Source organism: Lagenorhynchus albirostris, chromosome 2 (genome assembly GCF_949774975.1).
Source record: "Lagenorhynchus albirostris chromosome 2, mLagAlb1.1, whole genome shotgun sequence".
NCBI lineage: Eukaryota > Metazoa > Chordata > Mammalia > Artiodactyla > Delphinidae > Lagenorhynchus > Lagenorhynchus albirostris.
Window position 1 is genome coordinate 163,383,603 of NC_083096.1, and position 19,525 is coordinate 163,403,127.

The window sequence follows — 19,525 nt, forward strand, 5'->3', positions numbered from 1 at the left end:
GGAAGCCAGAGACTGGGAATGGGCTGGACTCAGGCAGCTGGACAATCATCCCCACGAGATATGTGTCTGCTCTGTCTTATCTCTGTTGTGTTTTAAATGGAGCCCTTTCTGCACACCTGGCACCACACAGGCACTTAACTACTACCTCATCTCATCATGATAGAATTGTCCCCATTTTACAGAGGAGAAACCAAGGCCAGGAGAGGCAGCTGATTTGCCCAGGGTCTCACAGATGGTGGGGACCATCTGCCTGACACTGAAGCCTGAGCTTCCCATGCTGGATGCGAAGGAGCTCAACCTAGATCCAGGCCCCCAGGGGTTCTGTGGCCCTCGGAGGTCTCAGGATAAAGCCCCCTGTCTGAGTAAGTGCTCCGGAGGCTTGGGTGGAGACAGCAACAGCCAAGGTCCCTTGGAACCAGCTCTGCAAGTGGAAGGCCCCTGAACGATGCTCTGGTCCATGCCCCTCCCCCTATTTTATGGATGGACAATTCGAGGCCAGACCAGGGCCCTCCCGCCGCACTGGGAGGCTGGGGGCAGGTGAGCAGGCCCCAGTCAGGCCGGCCAGACACACATAAGGCTGCTCTGTGGCATTCAGAGAGCACGTTTATTTACAAAGCGCTTTACAAACATCAGCTTATGCCTCCCCACAGCCCCCTGCGAGGTAGGTCAGTAGTCATATCTACAGTTTACAGATGGGGAAATTGAGGCACGGAATGGGGGTGTGGCTTGCCCCATTTTAAAGAGACCTTCCCACCCCCCAACAAAAAATAAAATAAACAACAAAAGCATAAATCCTCCATCCCAAAATATACCTTCTTTCTCCAAACTCTAGAGGTGCTGAGCACCCCTGATTTAATAGCGTCCCAGTGGCCAGCCTGACCAGAAGCCACAGGGACCTCAACCCCAGGGGCTGTCATTCAGCCTTGCAGATTGTCACTGGCCCAGGACCCAGCCAGTGAGGCCTGAAAGTTATAGGCAGTGGGGGCTGAGGTGACTTCATTCTGCAGACATTGGGTCAAGCAGGCAAGGGACCCCACACGGGACAGGGTAGGGATGGGCAGATCCCGGTTCGGGGAAGCTCAGAGCACATTCAGGGAAGCAGAAATGGAGGGTGGGTAGGGGTCATGAGCAAAATATCCCCGGGGCTGCAGGGAGGCAGCGGGTGGAGGAGGGAGCTGACGTTCCCCCTGGGAGGACAAGTCTGAGGCAAACCAGGGCAGAGTCCAGTCTCCCCAGGACCCTCAGGGGCTGGGCCAGATGGGATGCTAGAGGCCAAGCCCCAGTGCACTCTCTACGCACGTCCAGCCAAGCTGGGTGGAAACCCTGGCCCAGCACTTGCTCTACAGGGCTTCACTCATCTCTGCCTAGGGCTGGGATGCAATCCAGGGGCCTGAGCCTGGGTCTCCCAGAGCCGGCAGTTCTGAGCCCGTCACTCTGCCGGGCAGCGCCAGGCCTCTCAGAAGGCCTGCAGGACCCCGCGGAGGTGGGCTGGGCTGCAGTCTTGCTGAGCTCCTCCTTGGCCCGCAGCGTACCCACGGAGGTGCTGAAAGACCCTGCCCACAGTGGAAGGGGGCACCGGGATGGCCCAGCGCCCACTCCAGTAATTTCCCTGTGAGGGCTACAGCTGAGCAGAGTTGGGGGTGCAGGTCTTCCATGTCAGTCCGGGATGGTGGGCCTGGCCCTGAGTGCGCAGTGGGTGCCCCAGGCCAGGGGCCCCTGCTATCTTGACTCCAGTCCCTCCAGGTACTCCAGGGCCACATCATAGCAGAAGTGGTACTGATCCTGGGAGAGGGAGAGAAGGAATCACCAGCCTGGTCCCTCCCTAGTACCCTAGTACTGGGGCAAAGGGGCAAGCATGAGCCCTGCCCCATCGATGGGGAGAAGGGGAGAAATGGGGTAACATTTTGGCACCAGAGGACTAGAACCCAAGGCCCAACTGTGGGGGCCAGATAAGGGAGAGGGGCGCTGAGGGGCCCGGCCGGGCGTGGACCGGGAAGTTGAAGTGGCTGGACAAGGGGTACATGGCGCCTCACCAGGGTCTCCACCATATTGGGTTTGTAGTTTCTAAGCATTTTGGCAGCAAAGAAAACGTCTACCAGGCTGTGGCAGCGGATCATCTCCAGGACCGTGGCGCAGGCGCAGAAGGTGCCGCTGCGGCCGCCCCCATTTCTAAAGGAGAGACGCGAAAGATTTGGGGCTGGGCTTGGTGGGTAGCGCGAACTCAAGGGTGAAGGGCAGGGCAGGGCCAGGGAATCCAGAAGGGAGGGGCGGGGCAGGGAACCCAGATGGGAGGAGTCAGGGAGCCCAGAGGCAGCAGCAGGAAGAGAAGGTTAAGGGGCTAACAGACTAGCATCCCAAGTGGAAGGTATCTAGGAAGGCAGAGCTTCCAAGAGAAACAGAGCAGATTCGAGAGAAAGGAGGCCAGACACACTCCAAGAGAAAGACACTGAGACAAAGCCAGCGACAGAAGAGGACTGCAAGGCAGCAAGCAAAAAACCAGAGAGCTGGAGAGAAAACAAACACTGGGAACACCAGCCGCCCCTAGGAACACAGATACACTCCCAGTCAGACCCATGGCCTCTCACACGGAGACCCTCCCATTCCCCCAGTCCCCAGCCCTCTCCCTCCACTGTTCCCTGTGACCTGGGGTGTGGGGTTCCTCTTGGGAGATGGGGGACGGACTAGGCCCTCTGTCCCCTTCTCAAGGGGTCTCTCCCACTAGAACCAAAAGCCCTCGAGGGTCACGCCCTGCCTGACTCAGCTCCCTGCCCCTGCCCCCCATGTGCCCAGCCTGACACAGGGAAGGGTAAGTGCTGAAAGCATGAAAAAGTGGGAGGCAAAGAAGTGACTGCACCCAGATGTGAGTGAATAAACGAATCTGTGAATGAGGCATGTGAATGAATGAATGAAAAAAGCTACAGACAGACAGACATGAACAAAGACCAGAATTCCGTTGATTTGGAAAGTATATTACCGTATCATGGGCTAAACTAACTATTCTGACAAGACTCTCTCTAATTAAATTGGCAAAGCCAAACATCACACAGAGGGTACTGGGCGGGTGTTCAGGATTGAGTCCACACCCTGGAAAGTGACTGGGCTCCTCCGTGGAAGGCAGGGCCAGCCTCGCCTGGCTGGGCAGAGTCCAGGCCGCGCTGTCTGGGAGCTCAGGGTTTGGGTGCCACAGCCCCGAGGCCCTCTCGCACACTGGCCTCTGCCCCGGTCCCGTGGGGCCCTGACCCCTCCTCCCAGCCGAGGGAGGGCCGGCACTCACAGGCAGTGTACGATGGTGCGCCCGTCCCCACTCTCTGCCTGCCACTTGTCCAGCTCGGCCAACAGGCGCAGGAAGGCCTTCTTGGAGTCCGGCGTGTCCCGGTACGCAGACCAGCGCAGGAACTGGAAGTGTCGCACCAGCAGGTGCCCCTCCTGCAGCTGGGGGTGCGGGCAATCAGCCAGGGGACATGAGTGCCAAGGGTTGCACGGCCCCCTGGGGACCTCAAGAGGGTCATTCAAAGCCACTCAGCCCCCACCCAGGTTCTCATCCTGGAGCTCCCAGATCACTCACCCGAGAGATGTTCTGCACCCGGAAAACGCGGGTCACCAAGTCCTCGTCCGCTGCGCCTGACACGAACTCCACCTCCATGAGGCCATACTGCTGCCGGCCAGGCTCAGGCCAGTACTGCAGGCATGGCTGGGAGCGTGGGCAGAGGGGGCGGAGCGGAGCTGAGCTGAGCTGGCTGGGCAGCTGCCGCCCACGCCCACCCCCAGACTTGCACGCTTGTCCGGGGCCCACCATTCACTCCAGACTCACCTTCAGTTCCCCCCACATCCCACCGCTCACCCATCAGACCGCAGTGCATGCCCGCCCCAGTGCGTTTGTACTGACACAGTCGGGTCAGCCGAGGCAAACCCTTTATAGTGGTACACGGACACTCACTGCCGTGCCACGAGACAGCTACACCCAACACACTCGCCAGCACACACATCTACACGAAGTTGCCTTCTTCCAGGGACAGGCCTCAGATCACCCCCACCCACGCCAGCACCCCTGCCCCACGGCCCTCCAGCATCAGCTCACAGCCGTGAGGTGTCCCTGTGCTGCAACACAGCTCAGCACCCCGACTCCTGCAGTCAGGGTCCTAAATGTACCCCCTCCAGGCCACAGACTCAAGACAGTGGAGGGACACAGGAGAAGCAGCCCACACACACGTACATACACGGGTCCTCTGGGCAGCTGGTCCAAGGCCCCAGCTTCTAGCAGCCTTCTAGCAAGGCTCTTCCTTTCTCTGGGCCCCAGTTTCTCCATCTGTGAAATGGTCCCTAGGCTCCTCCCAGACAACACCATGCTCCATCTGCCTCCCTCTCTGACCATGAAGAGAGGATACTACCTTCCTCCTTTGCCTGGGGCCTGGCAACTCCTTGCATTCAGGCCTTTACACATGCTGCTCCCTCTCCATGGATCACTCATCTCCCACCTCTTCACCTAGTTAACTCTACCCTTCCTACACATCTCAGCTCAGATATTACCTCCTCCAGGAAGCCCTCCCTGATCAATCATCCCCCCAGGCTCTTGCGTGTCCCTGTGCCAGCTCCATGATAGCCCTCTCCCTCTGCTGTCATGATCAGTTTTTGTACCTGCTGACCCCTGGACCGTGAGATCTGGGAGGGGCCGTGTGTTCTTCTGTCTCCCCACCAGGCTGACAGGGAGTGGCCCGTGAGGAAAGGTGGTTGAATGAATGAGCAAATGGGTGACCAGTGAATGACATCTGTGTGAGACTCTCTATGGGTCCCTCGCCTCCATCTGAGCAAGGGCAGGTCCTTGCCACATGGGATTCCCTGTCCAGGTGCTGGAGCCCATTACCCTGCAGTTCTAGGTCATTTATACCAAGCGCCTGACTTGCAAAGAACCCAGTTAACCATCTTCCCCAGGCAGCCATTAAGAGGCTGTCATGCTCATTTCACAGCAAATCTTCCTGGGCCTCCTGGGATGGGGACCTGGGGAGAGCGGGGGCCCAGAGATCTAGAGAAGATGGTCATGCAGGGTGGAAGGCTGAGCGTCTGTACCTCCCAGGAGTTCCAGCTTTGGGAGCCCTGAAAGGAAATGAGGGTAGCTGCCCCTAGGCTGAAATCACTGACCAGTGTCTGGACCAACCTCAGAAGCGACTGTCACCCTCATCATCTTCAACCCTGCCATGTACCGAGCACCTGCTATGTGCCGGGCATGACACAGTGCTAAGCATACATCTCACATGGTCCTGACAATAACCCCTGAGAGAACAGGTGCTGTGATAGTCCCCATTTCACAGAGAAGGAAGCTGAGGCTCAGAGAGGTAGATTAACTTACCCTAGATCAAACAGTCGGAAGGTAAGGAGGCTGGAATTTTACTCTGCCTCAAAGGCCCCCATCATGAGCAGTTTCGCTGAGTGACTGAAAAAGCAGAGGCTCTGGGAGGAGGTAGCCCAGGGTAGGGGGCACAGCTCTGCCACTGCCCAGCTATGCGACCTTGGAGAAGTCACTTCACCTCTCTGGGTCTTAATTTTCTCACCTGAAGCCCATAAGTGCAAAGCAGAGTCCCTGGCGTACATCAGATGCTCCATAAAGAACAGCTATTTTTCTCTAGTCTGAGCCTCGTTTCACAGACAAGGAAACATCTAAGGTCCCTACTCAGCAAGTAGGTGGCAGAGCTGGGTTCCAACCACTGACTTTTGAGATGTGCCCTTGAATACACTGAGGTCCTAGCCTGCAGGTAGCCAGCCTGCCCGGCCAGCAGGGCCCTCACCCAGGCAGAGTTGGACTGGTGCAGCTGGTTGAGCATGACGATGGAGGTGCACCCGTAGTCGTAGACCAGCCGCCAGAAGTCAGGCGTGGTGCTCTGCAGCGGGTGCAGGGTCACGATGAAGGCTGCGCTCCGCGTGTAGCTCTGCAGGGAAACCAGAACTCAGTGCCCCGACATTGCCAAGCCTCTGCAACAGACTGTCCTCCTGCCCTGCCCACCACAGCTCTGCCCCCAAAGGACCAGGCTGCCTCCAAGGGCCCAATTTGGAGGCTGGCCAGCAACTGAGGCCTGAGTTGATGGGGTGAGCCCCCAGACCTCTAATGCCCAAGCCCATGGCCCCCAGGAGCTAAACGGCAAAAGGTTCCCAATGGGTGGCAATGGGAGCTTGGGCATGGTAGGCAGAGGCTGGCCAAGCTTGCTCCCTGCCTCAGTGCCTTTGCACCTGCTATTCCTGTTGCCAGGAATTTCCCAAGTGTATACATGGCTCTCTCCCTCACTTCTTTCTGGTCTTTGCTTAACTTCACCTCTTCAAAGTGGCCCTCCTTACGAACTCATTAAAAATTGCCACACACATACCCCAAGACCCACATTAAATACTTCTTCTGCCTGGTTGTTTTTTGTAGAAATTACCAGCGACTGACATTCCATTGCATATTTGTTTGTTGACTGTCTCAACCCATTCCCCAAATACAAGGTTCAGGAGGGCAGAGATTTCAGGGTGTGGCCTGTGCCCAGAACTTTGTAGGGGTTTAATAAATATTTTTGAATAAATAAATAGCTAGGTCCCTTCCAACTCCACGGATCAAAGGTCTGACACCGCAACCCAGGACCCCAGACCAGTGACCAGTACTGACTCTGTTCCCTGCGCCCAACCTGGCCCCTCCAGGTGGGCTGGCACCAGCCTTCCCCCCTTTCAGTGCCCCAGCCCCAAGTCTCCTCCTGGTGCCCTGCCTTGACCCACCTGTGCCATGTCCCCCTTCCTCTCCTGATGCTCTTCTCTTCCGACCCCCTCCCCAGGGCTCACTGAAGGCTCCCTGATTGCCAGCTCCTGAAGGCCAGGCCCAGCCAGCCTCCAAACCTCAGGCCTGGGCACCCAGTGGAGCTCCCTGCAGACTTAACCAACCGCAACAGACCCCAGCTGGCCCCGAGATTAGCTCACTCAACCCAAGCATCAGGGCCTCCTGGCTCCTGGGACTCATGGTTCATGAGGCAAAAGGCTTTGCATGGCTGGGATCAAGTGTGTGAGATATCATGGCCCCAGGGAAGCTTCGCCACCTTACTCGCCCATTCCCATCCAAGGCCAGGGAGCCAGTGTGACCCTCTCCAGCTCAGAGACTCTCAGGACCTCAGAGAGCCTCCTTTCCATCCCCGCATGTACAGATGGGCAAGCTGAGGCCAAAGAGCAAGCTGAGAGGGAGGCCACAGATTCCTACGTCCCCATCCAAAGCTCGCCAGCACCCTCTGCCACCTCTCCAGGGCCCTGGCCCCCTCTCCCTTCACTCCCTGCAGTGGCTGGGGCCACTCCCCCACTTGCCTTCAGCTCGTTCCAGGAAGCCCCTGGGAAGCAAGTGTGGGAGCTTTCCCTCCTTAGAGAAACCCCACTGTCCCCTGCACCTGCGTGCCAAGGGGCCCTGGCCAGGAACTGGGCCAAGAAAGGCCCATCTCCCTCGTCCCTGCTGTAGGGGAACCTCCCTCCCCTCAGCTCTCATTTCCACGTGGAGGGACGTCCAGTGGTGACACACCTGGCCTCGGCCCACCTTCATGCACTCCTCCCATGGGCAAGTTTGGGATGAGGATGGAGCGTGCTGAGCTTGGCCCCTTCCCTGCTTTTTCCAGGCCAGCCCGTCCTGTCCTCAGAAGGTGTGCATTCAACTGCTGCTGCACCCTCCCACAGGAAAGGCCTATCCCTGATGTAGGGGGCATGTGTGGGGCTGTGGCTGGACAGCTGTGGCTGGGAGGACCGGTCTGCCTGCCTGAGGGGTGAAGGAGCAGCCAGTCCACTTAGCCACATCGCTGAAGTCACATTCTCCAGTGTCACTGGCTTTCTTAAAACGGTAACATTTTACCTTCACCTGTCTGGCCCCTACACCTCTCTCTCAACTGGGTCCAGTTGGGGAAGGAGTGAGGGGACACTCCCAGACTCATCCCCCTCAGGTAGCAGCACCTGGGAGTTACTCACTGGACCCTAAAGCCCCTGCTCTGCTTGCAATGCCCAGTAAAGGCGGTGGAGCCCCCTGAGCTGGGAGCAAGGGAAGGGGCTCCTAAACAGCTCCTGAGCCCTCAGACCATGGCCAGGCTGGGCCAGGGAACAAGTCACTACTCCAGGCCAGGTCCTGGGCAGGCTCTAGCCCGACCACCCCAAGACAAGCTCCCCTGGCTCCAGATATCAAATCTCAAGCCCCAACCCCAAACCCTCCCAGCCTCCCCAGTCAAAGCCCTCGAATCACTCATCCTACCCCAGGCTCTGCTGGGCCTGACCCTGGAGACAGCCCTGTCTGAACTCCACCACCCAGACCTCTATTCAGGCCAGCGGTAATACCTGGGTGGGCACTGGCTTAAGTGCCCTGAATGGAAGGTCCTTGGGGGAAGGAGGACCACACAATGGGCCTGGTCCCAAGAAAGGCAGAGGGTCCCCTAATCAGAGCCCTCAGCTCTGTCCCCCCGGCTCCTGGACCTTCCCAGATGCTGCTGGGTGGGCGAGTCCCAGAGCCCACCCCACCCCCGCGGGCACCCCCGTGCCCTCACATCTGTCAGGGCTGCGTTGATGTAGTTGTTGGGGTCCCCGTCGGTGGAGATGAGGAAGGGCAGGCAGCGGTCAGGCGGCAGGACGTCCATGCTGCGGTTCTTGTCCCGGTTCCGGGGCAGCAGAGCGATGCTGCACTCCTCTACATCCAGCGGCGGCGTGACCGAGTTCAGCGTCTACAAGGAGTGGGGAGAGGAAAGGGAGGTGACTCCTGTGTTTGTGGGGCCTCCTCCCAGCCCCATGAAGGAGATGGGGCTGGGTTATTAGGCCCACTTAATGGATGGAGAAACTGAGGTCCAGAAGGAAGGGAGAGAGGGAGGGACACAGGCTCCCTGTCTCCAGGATGCCAGGGCCTGGACAGAGCTCTGGGGACTGAAGTCTGCCTGCTCAGCACCTATGTAACTTTAGACAAGCTATTGTATCTCTCAGCCTCATTTTCCCTCAACTGTAAAATGGGATAATAATATGCCAACCTCACGGGGCTGCTGGGAGGATAAGTGAGATAATATCAAGCCTGGCACAGGCTTTCAATACACAGATGGCGCCATGAGGGTCATTACCAGGTGCTTGCAAGGAGCTAAGCCCGGAAACCCCATATCTTCCACAAAGCAGACTCCAGGGACTGACACAGGTGGTCACCTTCCTCCATCATGGCCCTGTCAAGGGACACCTGGCACAATAGCAAGCCAGGGACTCTGGGTCACCTCCCCTACCCTCCCGCCTTCATGCCTCATGCATCCTGATTCGCCGGGTCTCCATTTCTTCTCTTCTTCTTGGGGTTCCCTACCAGGGAACCCAGTCTCTCATGGTCCTCAGGGCTCAACATCCTTCTCCAGGAATCACAGAGAACATTTCCTGTGACATCACTCTATGCCCGTCCTAGAGCGCCAGGCACCCGGCATGTACCACCAAACCCTCACGGGAACCTTGGAGTAGAAAGGACATCTGGGGTCTCTCCGTACCCAGTGACCATGCTCAAACGTCTCTGGAGAACCAGCCTTCTCCCACCTCAGTCATGTGACATGGTGAGACTGGCCCTGCCCCGAGAACCAGGCCTAGGCCGATCTGTGTGCTCCATCTCTCTGGTCCCAGTGATCAGCTCAGAAATGGGCACATGAGAGTCTGGTTGGGACTTTTATTGGGGCCGTTGGGAGCATGAACTGCCCTCTTCCAGAGTCTTCTGACGGCAAAGATAACGTAAGCCTGACACCGTGAAGGGCCAGAGTGTGGGTCTGAGAATGAAGCCAAAAACAGAAGAACGCAGAACCAAAAATGGACACAGACTAAATCCTGGCATCACTTGAACCCCTGGATCCAGCCATAACTAAAGCTGCACCACCCTCAGACTTTTCAGTTACAAGAGCCACTGAGCTGGACTTTTATCACCTGCAACCAAAAGAATCCTAATGACTACAAAGACTGCAAGGACAATATTAACTATCTTTCTTTTCTGGGTAAGAGAACTGTGGTTTAGAGAGGTCAAGTGATTTGTTCAAGGTTATTCACAGCTCTTAACTAGGTAAGCCAGGAATTGAACCCAGGTTTACCTGACTTCAAAGCCTGTGGATACACCACCTCCTCCACTGTCTCTAAGTCTCCTTCCTAGTAACCCAGCTCTGTGCATCCTGCTTGGCCCTCGGTGACTCCTACAGCACTGAGGACCTCCCAATACTACACACACACACACACACACACACACACACACACACACACACTCACATACTCATAAACCACACCTATACACATACACTCGTGCCCCACCTGGAACTCCTCCCGCAGCTGGGAAGAATTACTCTGAGGGTCAATGCGGATCATCTCCTTATAGGTGGCCTTGAATTCGCTGACAGGGATGGTGGTCTCCCCACACAGGCAGGCCTCCAGGATTGCATCATGGATAAAGATGTACTGCTCCTGGAGCAGGAGACGAGAATATGAGGAACCAGGAGAGGAGCAGAAGTTAGAGATTTTAAGGTTGAGGGGGGAGGCAAGCTCATGTTTGAGGCCGGGGTGCTCTGAGGTGGAGTCCAACCACCTGTTACTACAGGTTGGACCCACTGTACCTGAAACAACCTTCAGGGATGTTTGCTCACTTATCTCATATTTCATCCCCATAATAACCCTATGAGAAGCTCTGAAGGTGAGGGGACAGCCCAGGGTCACACGTCTAGTGAGGAGACAAACCCAGTAAGCATTATGTCTTGACTGTAGAACCTATGACCTTGGCGCAGTGCTGTCTGACCTCACCCAACTGAACACAGTGGAGCTAAGTTTGGGAAGACCCTAAGAGGCTGGCCGACCAAGTTCAGGGATGGGAAAGAACAAGGGGACATCCTAGGACACCCTTCTGACACACTCCACCGGCTTCAAGCTCCTGAACGAGGGACACTCCTGCTGGAGGGGAAGCGGGGAGAGGGCTGCAACCCCACCTCAGTCTGGATCATGTTGACGCGCCGGGAGCAGAGGGTCTTCACGCAGTTGTAAATGTCCACGACCCCCTCACACTCCGCCATGTCCAGCATCACATCCAGAACGATGTAGCAACCTGTGCGGCCAGTGCCCGCGCTGGGGAGAGAGCGGCCCAGGCCAGGTCAGGACCTTGGGGAGGAAGCCCGGGACCAAGCAGAAGAAGAGAAGAGGGTGCCTGGGGCCCCTGGCCATATCTACACCACACAGGGGATGGGGGATACAGGAGGAGCCAGACACAAGGCTGCTTGGAAGAGTTCCGGTGAAATGTGATAGAGGACAGAGTGGGGGCTGGGCCTTAGGGAAGGAGAGGAAAGAAAGCGTAGGGAGAATGCAGATGTGAAACCAGCCCAACTTAGCAGCTGTGACTGGGGGAGAGGAACAAAGGTGCTGCTCAGAGAACATTAATCCAAGAATGTTCTGGTCTCCTGGATGTCCCAAAATCTCCTGCACATCCTTCAAAGCCCTACGCACTCAAACCCACTCACATACTCAGTGGATCCTCCAGCAGATGTCATGCTTTTGAGCTCCCAGAGCAATCTGGGTGGACTTTTATCAAAACCTTCCTTCCTGCTCCGTGGTCACTGTTTATGTGGCTGTCTCCCTCACCAACTGGGAGCTCCTTGAGAGCTGGGCTGGGTCGGGCCCAATTCTGGGATCCTCACATTCAGCACCAGGTTGAGCAGAGTTGAGAGGAGGGGGGAGGACAAAGATGACACCAAGATCTCACGCTTGAAAATGGCAGCAGCAAAGTGTCAGCCACAGAGACACACGGCCACCGGGTCTCCCGTACACCGCTGCGGGGGGCTTGAATTAGTGCAACGACTCTGGAAAACTGTCTGTAGTACCTAGTAAGGCTGAACATTCGCACAGAGCAATTCCACTCCTACGTACATACCTCCCTGGAAGGTGTGTGTGTGTCGGCCAAAAGACATGTAATAGAATGTCCTTAGTAGCACTATTCATGATAGCTCAAAGCCGGAAATGCCTATCCATGGCAGAGTGGATAAACACATTGGGGTTTATTGACCCAGTGGAACAGGATACAATATGGACGAACCTTATAAACATACGGTTAAGGGAAAGTCAGATTCCAAAGTGCACCTGATGCATGGTTCCATTTACACAAAGTTCAAGAGCATGCAAAATGAATCTATGGTTTAGAAGTCAGGACAGTGATTGCTCTGAAGGGAGGACGGGGATACAGAGCAGAAGGGGGCTCCAGGGGCACACTTGCTCAAAGGAAGCAAATGGATCTCAGTCCTGCCTGGTGCCTCGCCAGCCCCTCACCCCCTCCATGTCTCCAGCGCCCCCTCGGCATCTGAGAGAAGGGCCTCCCCAGGTCTTGGGGAGCACACAAGGGTGCCAACCCCAGAGCCAAAGCTCAAAGGGCAAAGGGCCCCTGGTGGTCATTCTCCCCTGTCCTCTGTCTCTGAGCAGGAAGGACCCAAGTCCAGTCTCGTTTAGGGACCTCCAACAGCCCCATTCCCCGCCCCTCTTCTCCCTGGGCTTCCCAGCACCCCACCTGCAGTGGATGACAATGGGCCCAGCATCAGGGGGCGTGGAGGCCTTCACGCGCCGGATGAAAGCCAGCAGCCCCGTGGCGTGGTAGGGGACGCCGTGCTCCGGCCACGCCGTGAAGTGGAACTGGCGGACCTCGTGGCGAGCAGAGTAGCCTCTCTGGGGAGACAAGAGTAGTAACAGTCAGAGTCCCTGCTGGCGTCTATCAGACACTTGCTGTGTGCCGGGCACTGGGGTGAGCATCTCACCGCAAGAACTCAGTTCACCCCAATGACACTCAAGAGGTGGGTATTAATGATTCATCGTACAGGTGAGAAAACTAAGGCTCTAAAGAGGAGAAACCACCTGCCCGAAATTAGACGAGACAGATGTTATGCAGGAGTTGGGCTGGGATCTTCCTGATGCCACACCTGCGTTAGTAGTCACCCACCTCTACCGCCTGGATTACACAACAACCCTAGGAGATCATTTTGACTCTCCGGGTCTTAGTTCAAAGGGGGAAAACTATCTTTCTTCTGAGGATTTTACAGACGATCAAGTGGGACCATGATTAGGAAAATCTGGTCATGCCTGACCCTGTGGCTTTTCATGAGTGATGTAACCACTCTGAGCCTCACTTTCCTTAACTGTAAAATGGGTCTAAGGGCAAAGGCCTAATCCCACAGAGCTTTCCAGGGCTGAAACAATATGTGCAATGGGCTTAGCACAGAGCCTAGCACAGACCAGGACCGGCACCTGGGCTGCGACCCGCATCATCCTCATCGCCTCGACTTCCTCTCGGAGTCGCCAGCAAAGACGGCCACCTTTCCACCCGTCCGCGGTGCTCTCAGCAGTTACCGAGTAGCTGCCTTGCTGGGCAGGCAGCGGGGCCATTCCCACCCTCCACTCCTGGGCTGGGGGAGGTGGGCTCTGCCCCACCTCGCAGGCAGCCTGGGAAGGGCCCCGTGACGACAGGAGACTCACCCGCTCCAGGGCAAAGCTGCGCACAACATACTCCGCTAGGATCTCCGTCTTCACCAGCGTGATCTTGATGTCCCCATACATGTCCGAGTCCTCTGGCCAGTACCGCGAGCATTTCACCTGGAGTCCCCACGGGGCAGGTTCAGCGGGCTCTTCACTGCCCCCTGGCCCACCACACCCGTCCCCCACGGCCCCACTTACCCTGCCCACCTCCACCAGCTTGGTGATCATGACGATGCTGGAACAGTGCTCCTGCCACACCATGCGCCAGAAGTCGTAGACCATCTCGGGCTTCGGCCCTGGGGGCACAGAGGATGCCTGTCCCTGAGGCCAGGTCTCCACCCAGGCCCAGCACACGGCTGCCCCGCACCACCACCCCAGGCCAGGAGACTCCTGAGCCCCAAATGGGGGCTTCGTGCTCACCCCACACACACCCCACCAACTGCCAACTCAGGCCTGTTGGGCCCTGGGGGTGGGTATTATCAGGGAGGGCCTGCCTGGAGACACCCCTCGTCCCGAGCGCAACCCAAGAAGCAGAGCTAGAGGGCCACGGCACAAGTCTCCAGGTGGGATGGACAGATGGACAGCTGGGCGGGAAGACGCAGCCAGAGGGACCCAGGCGGCCCCCAGACCAAGAGGCACAACTCACACCTGGGAGGACCGAGTCTGGCTGGCCCTTTTGCATGCAGACAGACAGCTGGACCAAGAGCTACAAACGGATGGTGCCCATCAGGGAAACAAAAACACAAAGAGGGGGCGGAGACGGATGGCCAGATTCCAGACACCCAGTCAGAGAGTGGGGCTCAGACAGAGAGACAGATGGGAGGCAGGCAGATAAGCAGGGAAGGCAGGAAGGCAGGCACACTGAGGGGCACATGGAGGGGGGGTGCCAGGTACCTTGAGTGGCTATGAAGTGGTTTGACCTGTGGTAACCCTGGAACAGGAGAAGAGGGTGTGGTAAGACCCCAGGGAGCAGCCCCTCACTTGCTCAGGCCCCCTCTGCCCTCCTGTCCCAGAAGCTGCACACCCCCCCCAGGGAACTGCCCCACCCTCCTGACCAGGGTGACCCTGTCCTCCCAGTCCCCAAGTAAGGAAGGAAGTACAGCTCAGACACCAGTGTCTTAGGTTTAAACCCATCTTTGCTATGTGACCCTAGGGAGGACACAACTCCTTTATGGGCCTAGAGGGTCTCCCCATTCATAAATTGGGGATAATTATCCGCAATCTGCTTACAACCCGGCTGCTGTTTGAAGACAAATAAATTGCGGGGTGACCCTGCCCTGTTCCTAAAGCCCCAGAGCCCCTAAGCAACCCCAGATCCTAGGCTGGGTCTTGTCAGCTATCCCAGGCCCCCTCAGGGCAACCGGAATGGGCAATGCCCCTCCCGACTACGCCAGTCACCCAGAGCTTGGGCGGCCAGATGAAGGCTTCAGGTTAGGAGCAAATGAGCACAGGAGCTGCTCATGGACTTCAGATAAAATGTGTTTTAAAATCTTTGAAATCAATAATAAAAACAATAACAAATAATTAAAATAATTCTTTATTAAAATAATAATACATTTTTGAGGTCCTATTATGGTCACATACTGTGCTAAGCACTTTACCTACATTAGCTCCCACAAAAGAGAGGCCAAGAGCTACTTCGTCCTCCATCCCCAGAGCCCTCAGGCAGAGAGGTGGAACCAGCCAGACTCCATCCCCACCCTGGGGCCTTAGCCACCCATGAGGTCCTGCCCACAGGAGACACCCAGGGAATCAATGTAGGCAACACAGGATAGGTAAGAAGTACTGCAAGGCCGGTGCAAGAGAAACCACCAAGCTCGGCCACTTGCCTCAAGTTCATACCCTCAATACAGCTCCCAGCAAATCCTCTGGCCCCGTGGGCTTCCCAGGCCCAAGGGGCCCTGGAGTCAGACTGCCAGAGTTCAAATCCCTGCTCTGCATAGCTCTTGCTAAGTATGTGCCCTTGGGCAAATCCCTTTACTTCTCTATGCCTGTATTTTCACATCTATAAAATGGGAATATTGGGCTTCCCTGGTGGCGCAGCGGTTGGGAATCCGCCTGCCGATGCAGGGGACACGGATTCGTGCCCTGATCTGGGAAGATCCCACATGCCGCGGAGTGGCTAGGCCCGTGAGCCATGGCCGCTGAGCCTGCGCGTCCGGAGCCTGTGCTCCGCAACGGGAGAGGCCACAACAGTGAGAGGCCCGCATACCGCAAAAAATAAATAAATAAAATGGGAATATTTATAGCATTTACTTCCTTGGACTCTTGTGAGGAGTAAATAAAGTTACATATGCCAAGGGCTTGGCACCATGGCAAGCACTAAGCCAGTACTTAATCAATAACAGCCATTACTATTACTACTGCTTTAAAGGCCAACGAGTACCCCTGAAGATCTAAATGGTGTGAATGTCAAGAATTCCTGGAGATCTAAATGGTGTCAAGAATTCTTGGGCAGACAGTGGTTTACAACAGGGGTTAAGAATCTGAGTCTTGGGTCAAGTTGACCTGGGTCTCTGTTGCAACTCTACCAAGGAGCAGCTGTGTGATTCCAGGCACTAAGTGGGCTCTTCTCAGCCTTTACTGTGCACACGAATCTCCTGGAGATCTTGTTAAAAGGCAGATTCAGATTCAGAAGGTCTGGGGCAGGGCCCAGGATTGTGCATTTCCAAGCAGATCCCAGGTGGTGCCAAGGCTGGGCTTCAAAGCACACTCTGAGTAGCCAGGCTCTCTAAGCCTCTGTTCTCCTCCAGAATATGAGGATAATAGCAAGACATGTACATGTTGTATACCTACACATTCCCATGAAAATGACCAAAACATAGTCAACGTTACCAAATAACGAAAAGCCTCCCAGAGTCATTCAGCCCTCACTACTGGAACCTCTCTGGGTCTAGCCTAATTCCCTCCTGCCATCTCCCCAGCCACTGCCTGTGCTTCAAGTCCTCAGGGGAGCTGCTGGGCATCTGGGGTCAGAGGGGTGCTGCCTCTGTGCTGCCCTCCACCCCCAGCCTTAGTCAAGCTGGGAACAAGCTACTCCACCTAAAACCGGTCTGCCTGAGAATCTCACGTGAGAGAGCCAGGGTCTCTTCTGATTCATCCATCTCTGGCCCTCCAGTGCCCAGCACACTGCCAGCGCCCAATTGCTAGTCAGTATACAGCAAACAACTGAACAAGGTTTTAGACAGATGGCCTTCAATACCTGCATATTAACTTTTGAATTGCATACATGTATTACACAATTATATCACACAGAGGACAGTGAAATGGAAAAGTTTTAAATGATCAGATGTTAAAGGAAGATAAGGAGACACCTTGAGCACACCCACTTTAGAGACCAGGATTAGCAAGCAGAGGTCTTCACACTCTGGGCCATCAGCATGTCCTAGGGGCCTGCTCCCACCCCTCCCTGGCGCCTCTGAGTGGCAGACACCCACCCTTCCCTGGCGTCTCTGAGTGGGTGGAGCTGGGAGACTGACGACTTGCACGGTGGGCAAGACCCCAGGGCACCCCGATGCCCCCGAAGGGAGAGATCCAGGGTCTCGTGTGAGGGTGGAGGGCTCAGGATGGGTTTGAGCTGATCGAGAGCCGTGGGGCCATGAGTCAGCCACTCAACAATTCTAAGCCTCAATTTTCTCGTCTGCCAAATGCAGGTCCCAACCTTGCAGAGTGTGGTAAGGATGGCATGATGTGCCTGGCACAGAGCAGGTGCTCAGCCAATGACACTCTTGTTAATGGACATTTGAAGATTAATTAAGCCAAGTCTCCTCGGCGCATTTCATAACAGTCTGACAATAACTAAATGAGTAGTGTGTTTTGTGGAGATCGAGACGTAAAGTATTGATACAACGACCTATATTCATCACCTCCTAAGGGGGGCGCTAGGGCTGAGTACGTCCACTGCCTTCTGTGGGCCTAATATTCCACTTAAGTTTAGGAACTTTACAAATGAACTGTTTAAACAAACTCAAAACAAGGCAGAGGGTGTCTAGAAGCACATCTGGGACAACTGTCATCTCCAGCAGGTGCGACAGCCGGGACCTTACACTTTATATATTAGGTATCTCCGTGCTGTCTGAAAGTCTAATGATGAATTGTATTTTTGCAATCATAAAAAAAGCAAGAAATATATTTGTAAAATAAAAAAGGAGATAAAACAGACAAAGTACCCAAAAAAGAAAACAATCCCATCGGGCATCAACTATTACGAAAATAATATGTATTAAAAGACAAATCAGAGGATTGCTAGATTAATTGGGGTCTTTTTAATTCTTAAAAGGCCCAAACACAGCACAATTTTTGAAAATAAAATACCCATACTGCTCCCCCAAAATAAAACATTCAAATGAGGGCTACATTGAGGGCAAAGTAGCGAGGGTTGAGTTTCAAGCAAACTGATCACAAAGGGATTTGAACACCAGGGAAACTAGCATTAAGGGGACTGCCCAGGGCCATCCTTGCTTCCTGGAAGGCCCTGACCCCCAAGCAGCGGAAACGTGGTACCCAGGGCAGCTCCTCCCATCGCACCCCTCCCAGGCCTGCAAAAGGTGCGGCTAGTGAGGATTCATCAGCCATGGGGAGCCCGGGACAAGGGTGACAGAGGTGAGAGCCGGTGAAGAACAGAGCCTGGGGAGGCACCCGGAGGCACCCCAACACTGCTGGCCCATCTCAGGGCAGAGGAGATGAAGGGAATGGTTTAAACAGGGATCGTGTCGAATCTTCAGCCCTGGGCGGTCCCTGAAGTGGACGGTTGGTGTTGGGCACACGGGCGGAGGGGAAGGAGGACAGAGACAGAGAGAGAGACAGCCAGAGACTGTGAGAGAGTCTGAGACATAGCCAGTCAGACAGACAGGAGGAGGAGGAGATGGGGAGAGAGATACTTACTTCACGGTTTATCCGAATCTTAATGATTCCAGTGAGGGAACAGTACAAAGCAAAAGAGACAGATATTAGGCCAGAGGCAGATGGAGGTGGACGGAGCACAGGAGTGGCCAGAATGGGTGATGCCAGCAGGGGCGGCAGAGCAGAGATGCGAGGGCTGGGCAAGAGAGGGGGAGGGGCAGGTCCCTGCCGGGGCCCAAGGTGAAGCCGAGGAGGACCTTGAGGAGACCGAGGCAAGGCCCCTGTCACCAAAACTGCCCAAGTCTGAGAGGCGAGGCCAGGCCCGGCCCCACAGCCCAGCCAGGGGAGAGGATGGGAGGTGGGGAAGAAGGCAAGGAATTCTGGGAAATACGGGGTAGCGCATCTGGCCACCAGGAGGGAATGAAGACAAAGGAAAGGAAAGGTCACCTCCAGAGTCCCTGACTCCCCCGCTCCCAGATACATGCCTCCTCCACCTCCAGCCGGTCATGCCGCTCCTACCTGGGCCACCCTTCCCTTCCCTCTCCAGCCACCCAGGGCCAGCACAAGCCCTCTGCTTCCATGCAGCCGGCCACAGCTAACCCTGGCACTACCACCACCTTGCTGTGTGACGCTGAGGAAGTCATTCCTCTTTTCTGGCCTGTGCTTTTCCATCCAGTCTGAATTTATTTTACTTGCACACTTATGTGCCTCCCCAACTCGAATCTATATGTTCACGGAAAGCAGAGACTGTGTCTGCTTGCTCACTGCTGTATCCCTGGTGCCCAGCACAATGCCTGGCACACAGTAGGTGCTCAAAACATAGCTAACAAATGAATAAATGACTCTCTGCCAAACCTGGCTCGCTGCAGGCCAGGGAGTCCGATCAGGGTCCGACTCCTGGGCCTGTCCTGTCTCACCCTCATCCACACTTGGGGAGCAGACTCATCACCTCTCCTTCACACTCAAGCTCAGGCCCCCTGGCTGCCTGCCCTGTCTCTGGCCCCTCCCTCTGGTCCAGCCCGAGCAGTTGCTGCTATGGCTGGCAGGACAGTCTCATGGTTAGCAGCAAAGGCTTTGGAGACCCTGACAGGCTGAGATATGAATCCCTTCTTTACCACTCCCTAGCTGTGTGACCTGGGAAAAGTAGCTTCACCTCTCTGAGCCCCAGTTTCCTCACCTGTTAAGTGAGGCCACACAATGCTAACTACTGCATAGG

General features: G+C 55.8%; 1 protein-coding gene across 2 annotated transcripts in view; it reads right to left on the minus strand.

Annotated features, from left to right (window-relative positions):
• Positions 1-585: 585 nt before the first annotated feature.
• Positions 586-19,525, minus strand: part of PTPRU (protein tyrosine phosphatase receptor type U) — an 83,473-nt gene continuing 64,533 nt past the window's right edge. Inside the window, exons 19-30 of one of the 2 annotated variants that reach the window (XM_060140802.1) lie at positions 14,362-14,398; positions 13,666-13,763; positions 13,468-13,584; positions 12,509-12,663; positions 10,947-11,082; positions 10,282-10,431; positions 8,523-8,696; positions 5,781-5,921; positions 3,566-3,691; positions 3,275-3,432; positions 2,034-2,169; positions 586-1,782 (exon numbers count right to left, since the gene is read on the minus strand). In XM_060140802.1, coding sequence (XP_059996785.1) covers positions 1,720-1,782; positions 2,034-2,169; positions 3,275-3,432; positions 3,566-3,691; positions 5,781-5,921; positions 8,523-8,696; positions 10,282-10,431; positions 10,947-11,082; positions 12,509-12,663; positions 13,468-13,584; positions 13,666-13,763; positions 14,362-14,398 — 1,491 coding nt within the window. In that variant the 3' untranslated portion in view covers positions 586-1,719. Of the gene's footprint in view, positions 1,783-2,033; positions 2,170-3,274; positions 3,433-3,565; positions 3,692-5,780; positions 5,922-8,522; positions 8,697-10,281; positions 10,432-10,946; positions 11,083-12,508; positions 12,664-13,467; positions 13,764-14,361; positions 14,399-19,525 lie in introns of both variants that reach the window. The other variant, XM_060140801.1, reaches the window with a different exon arrangement.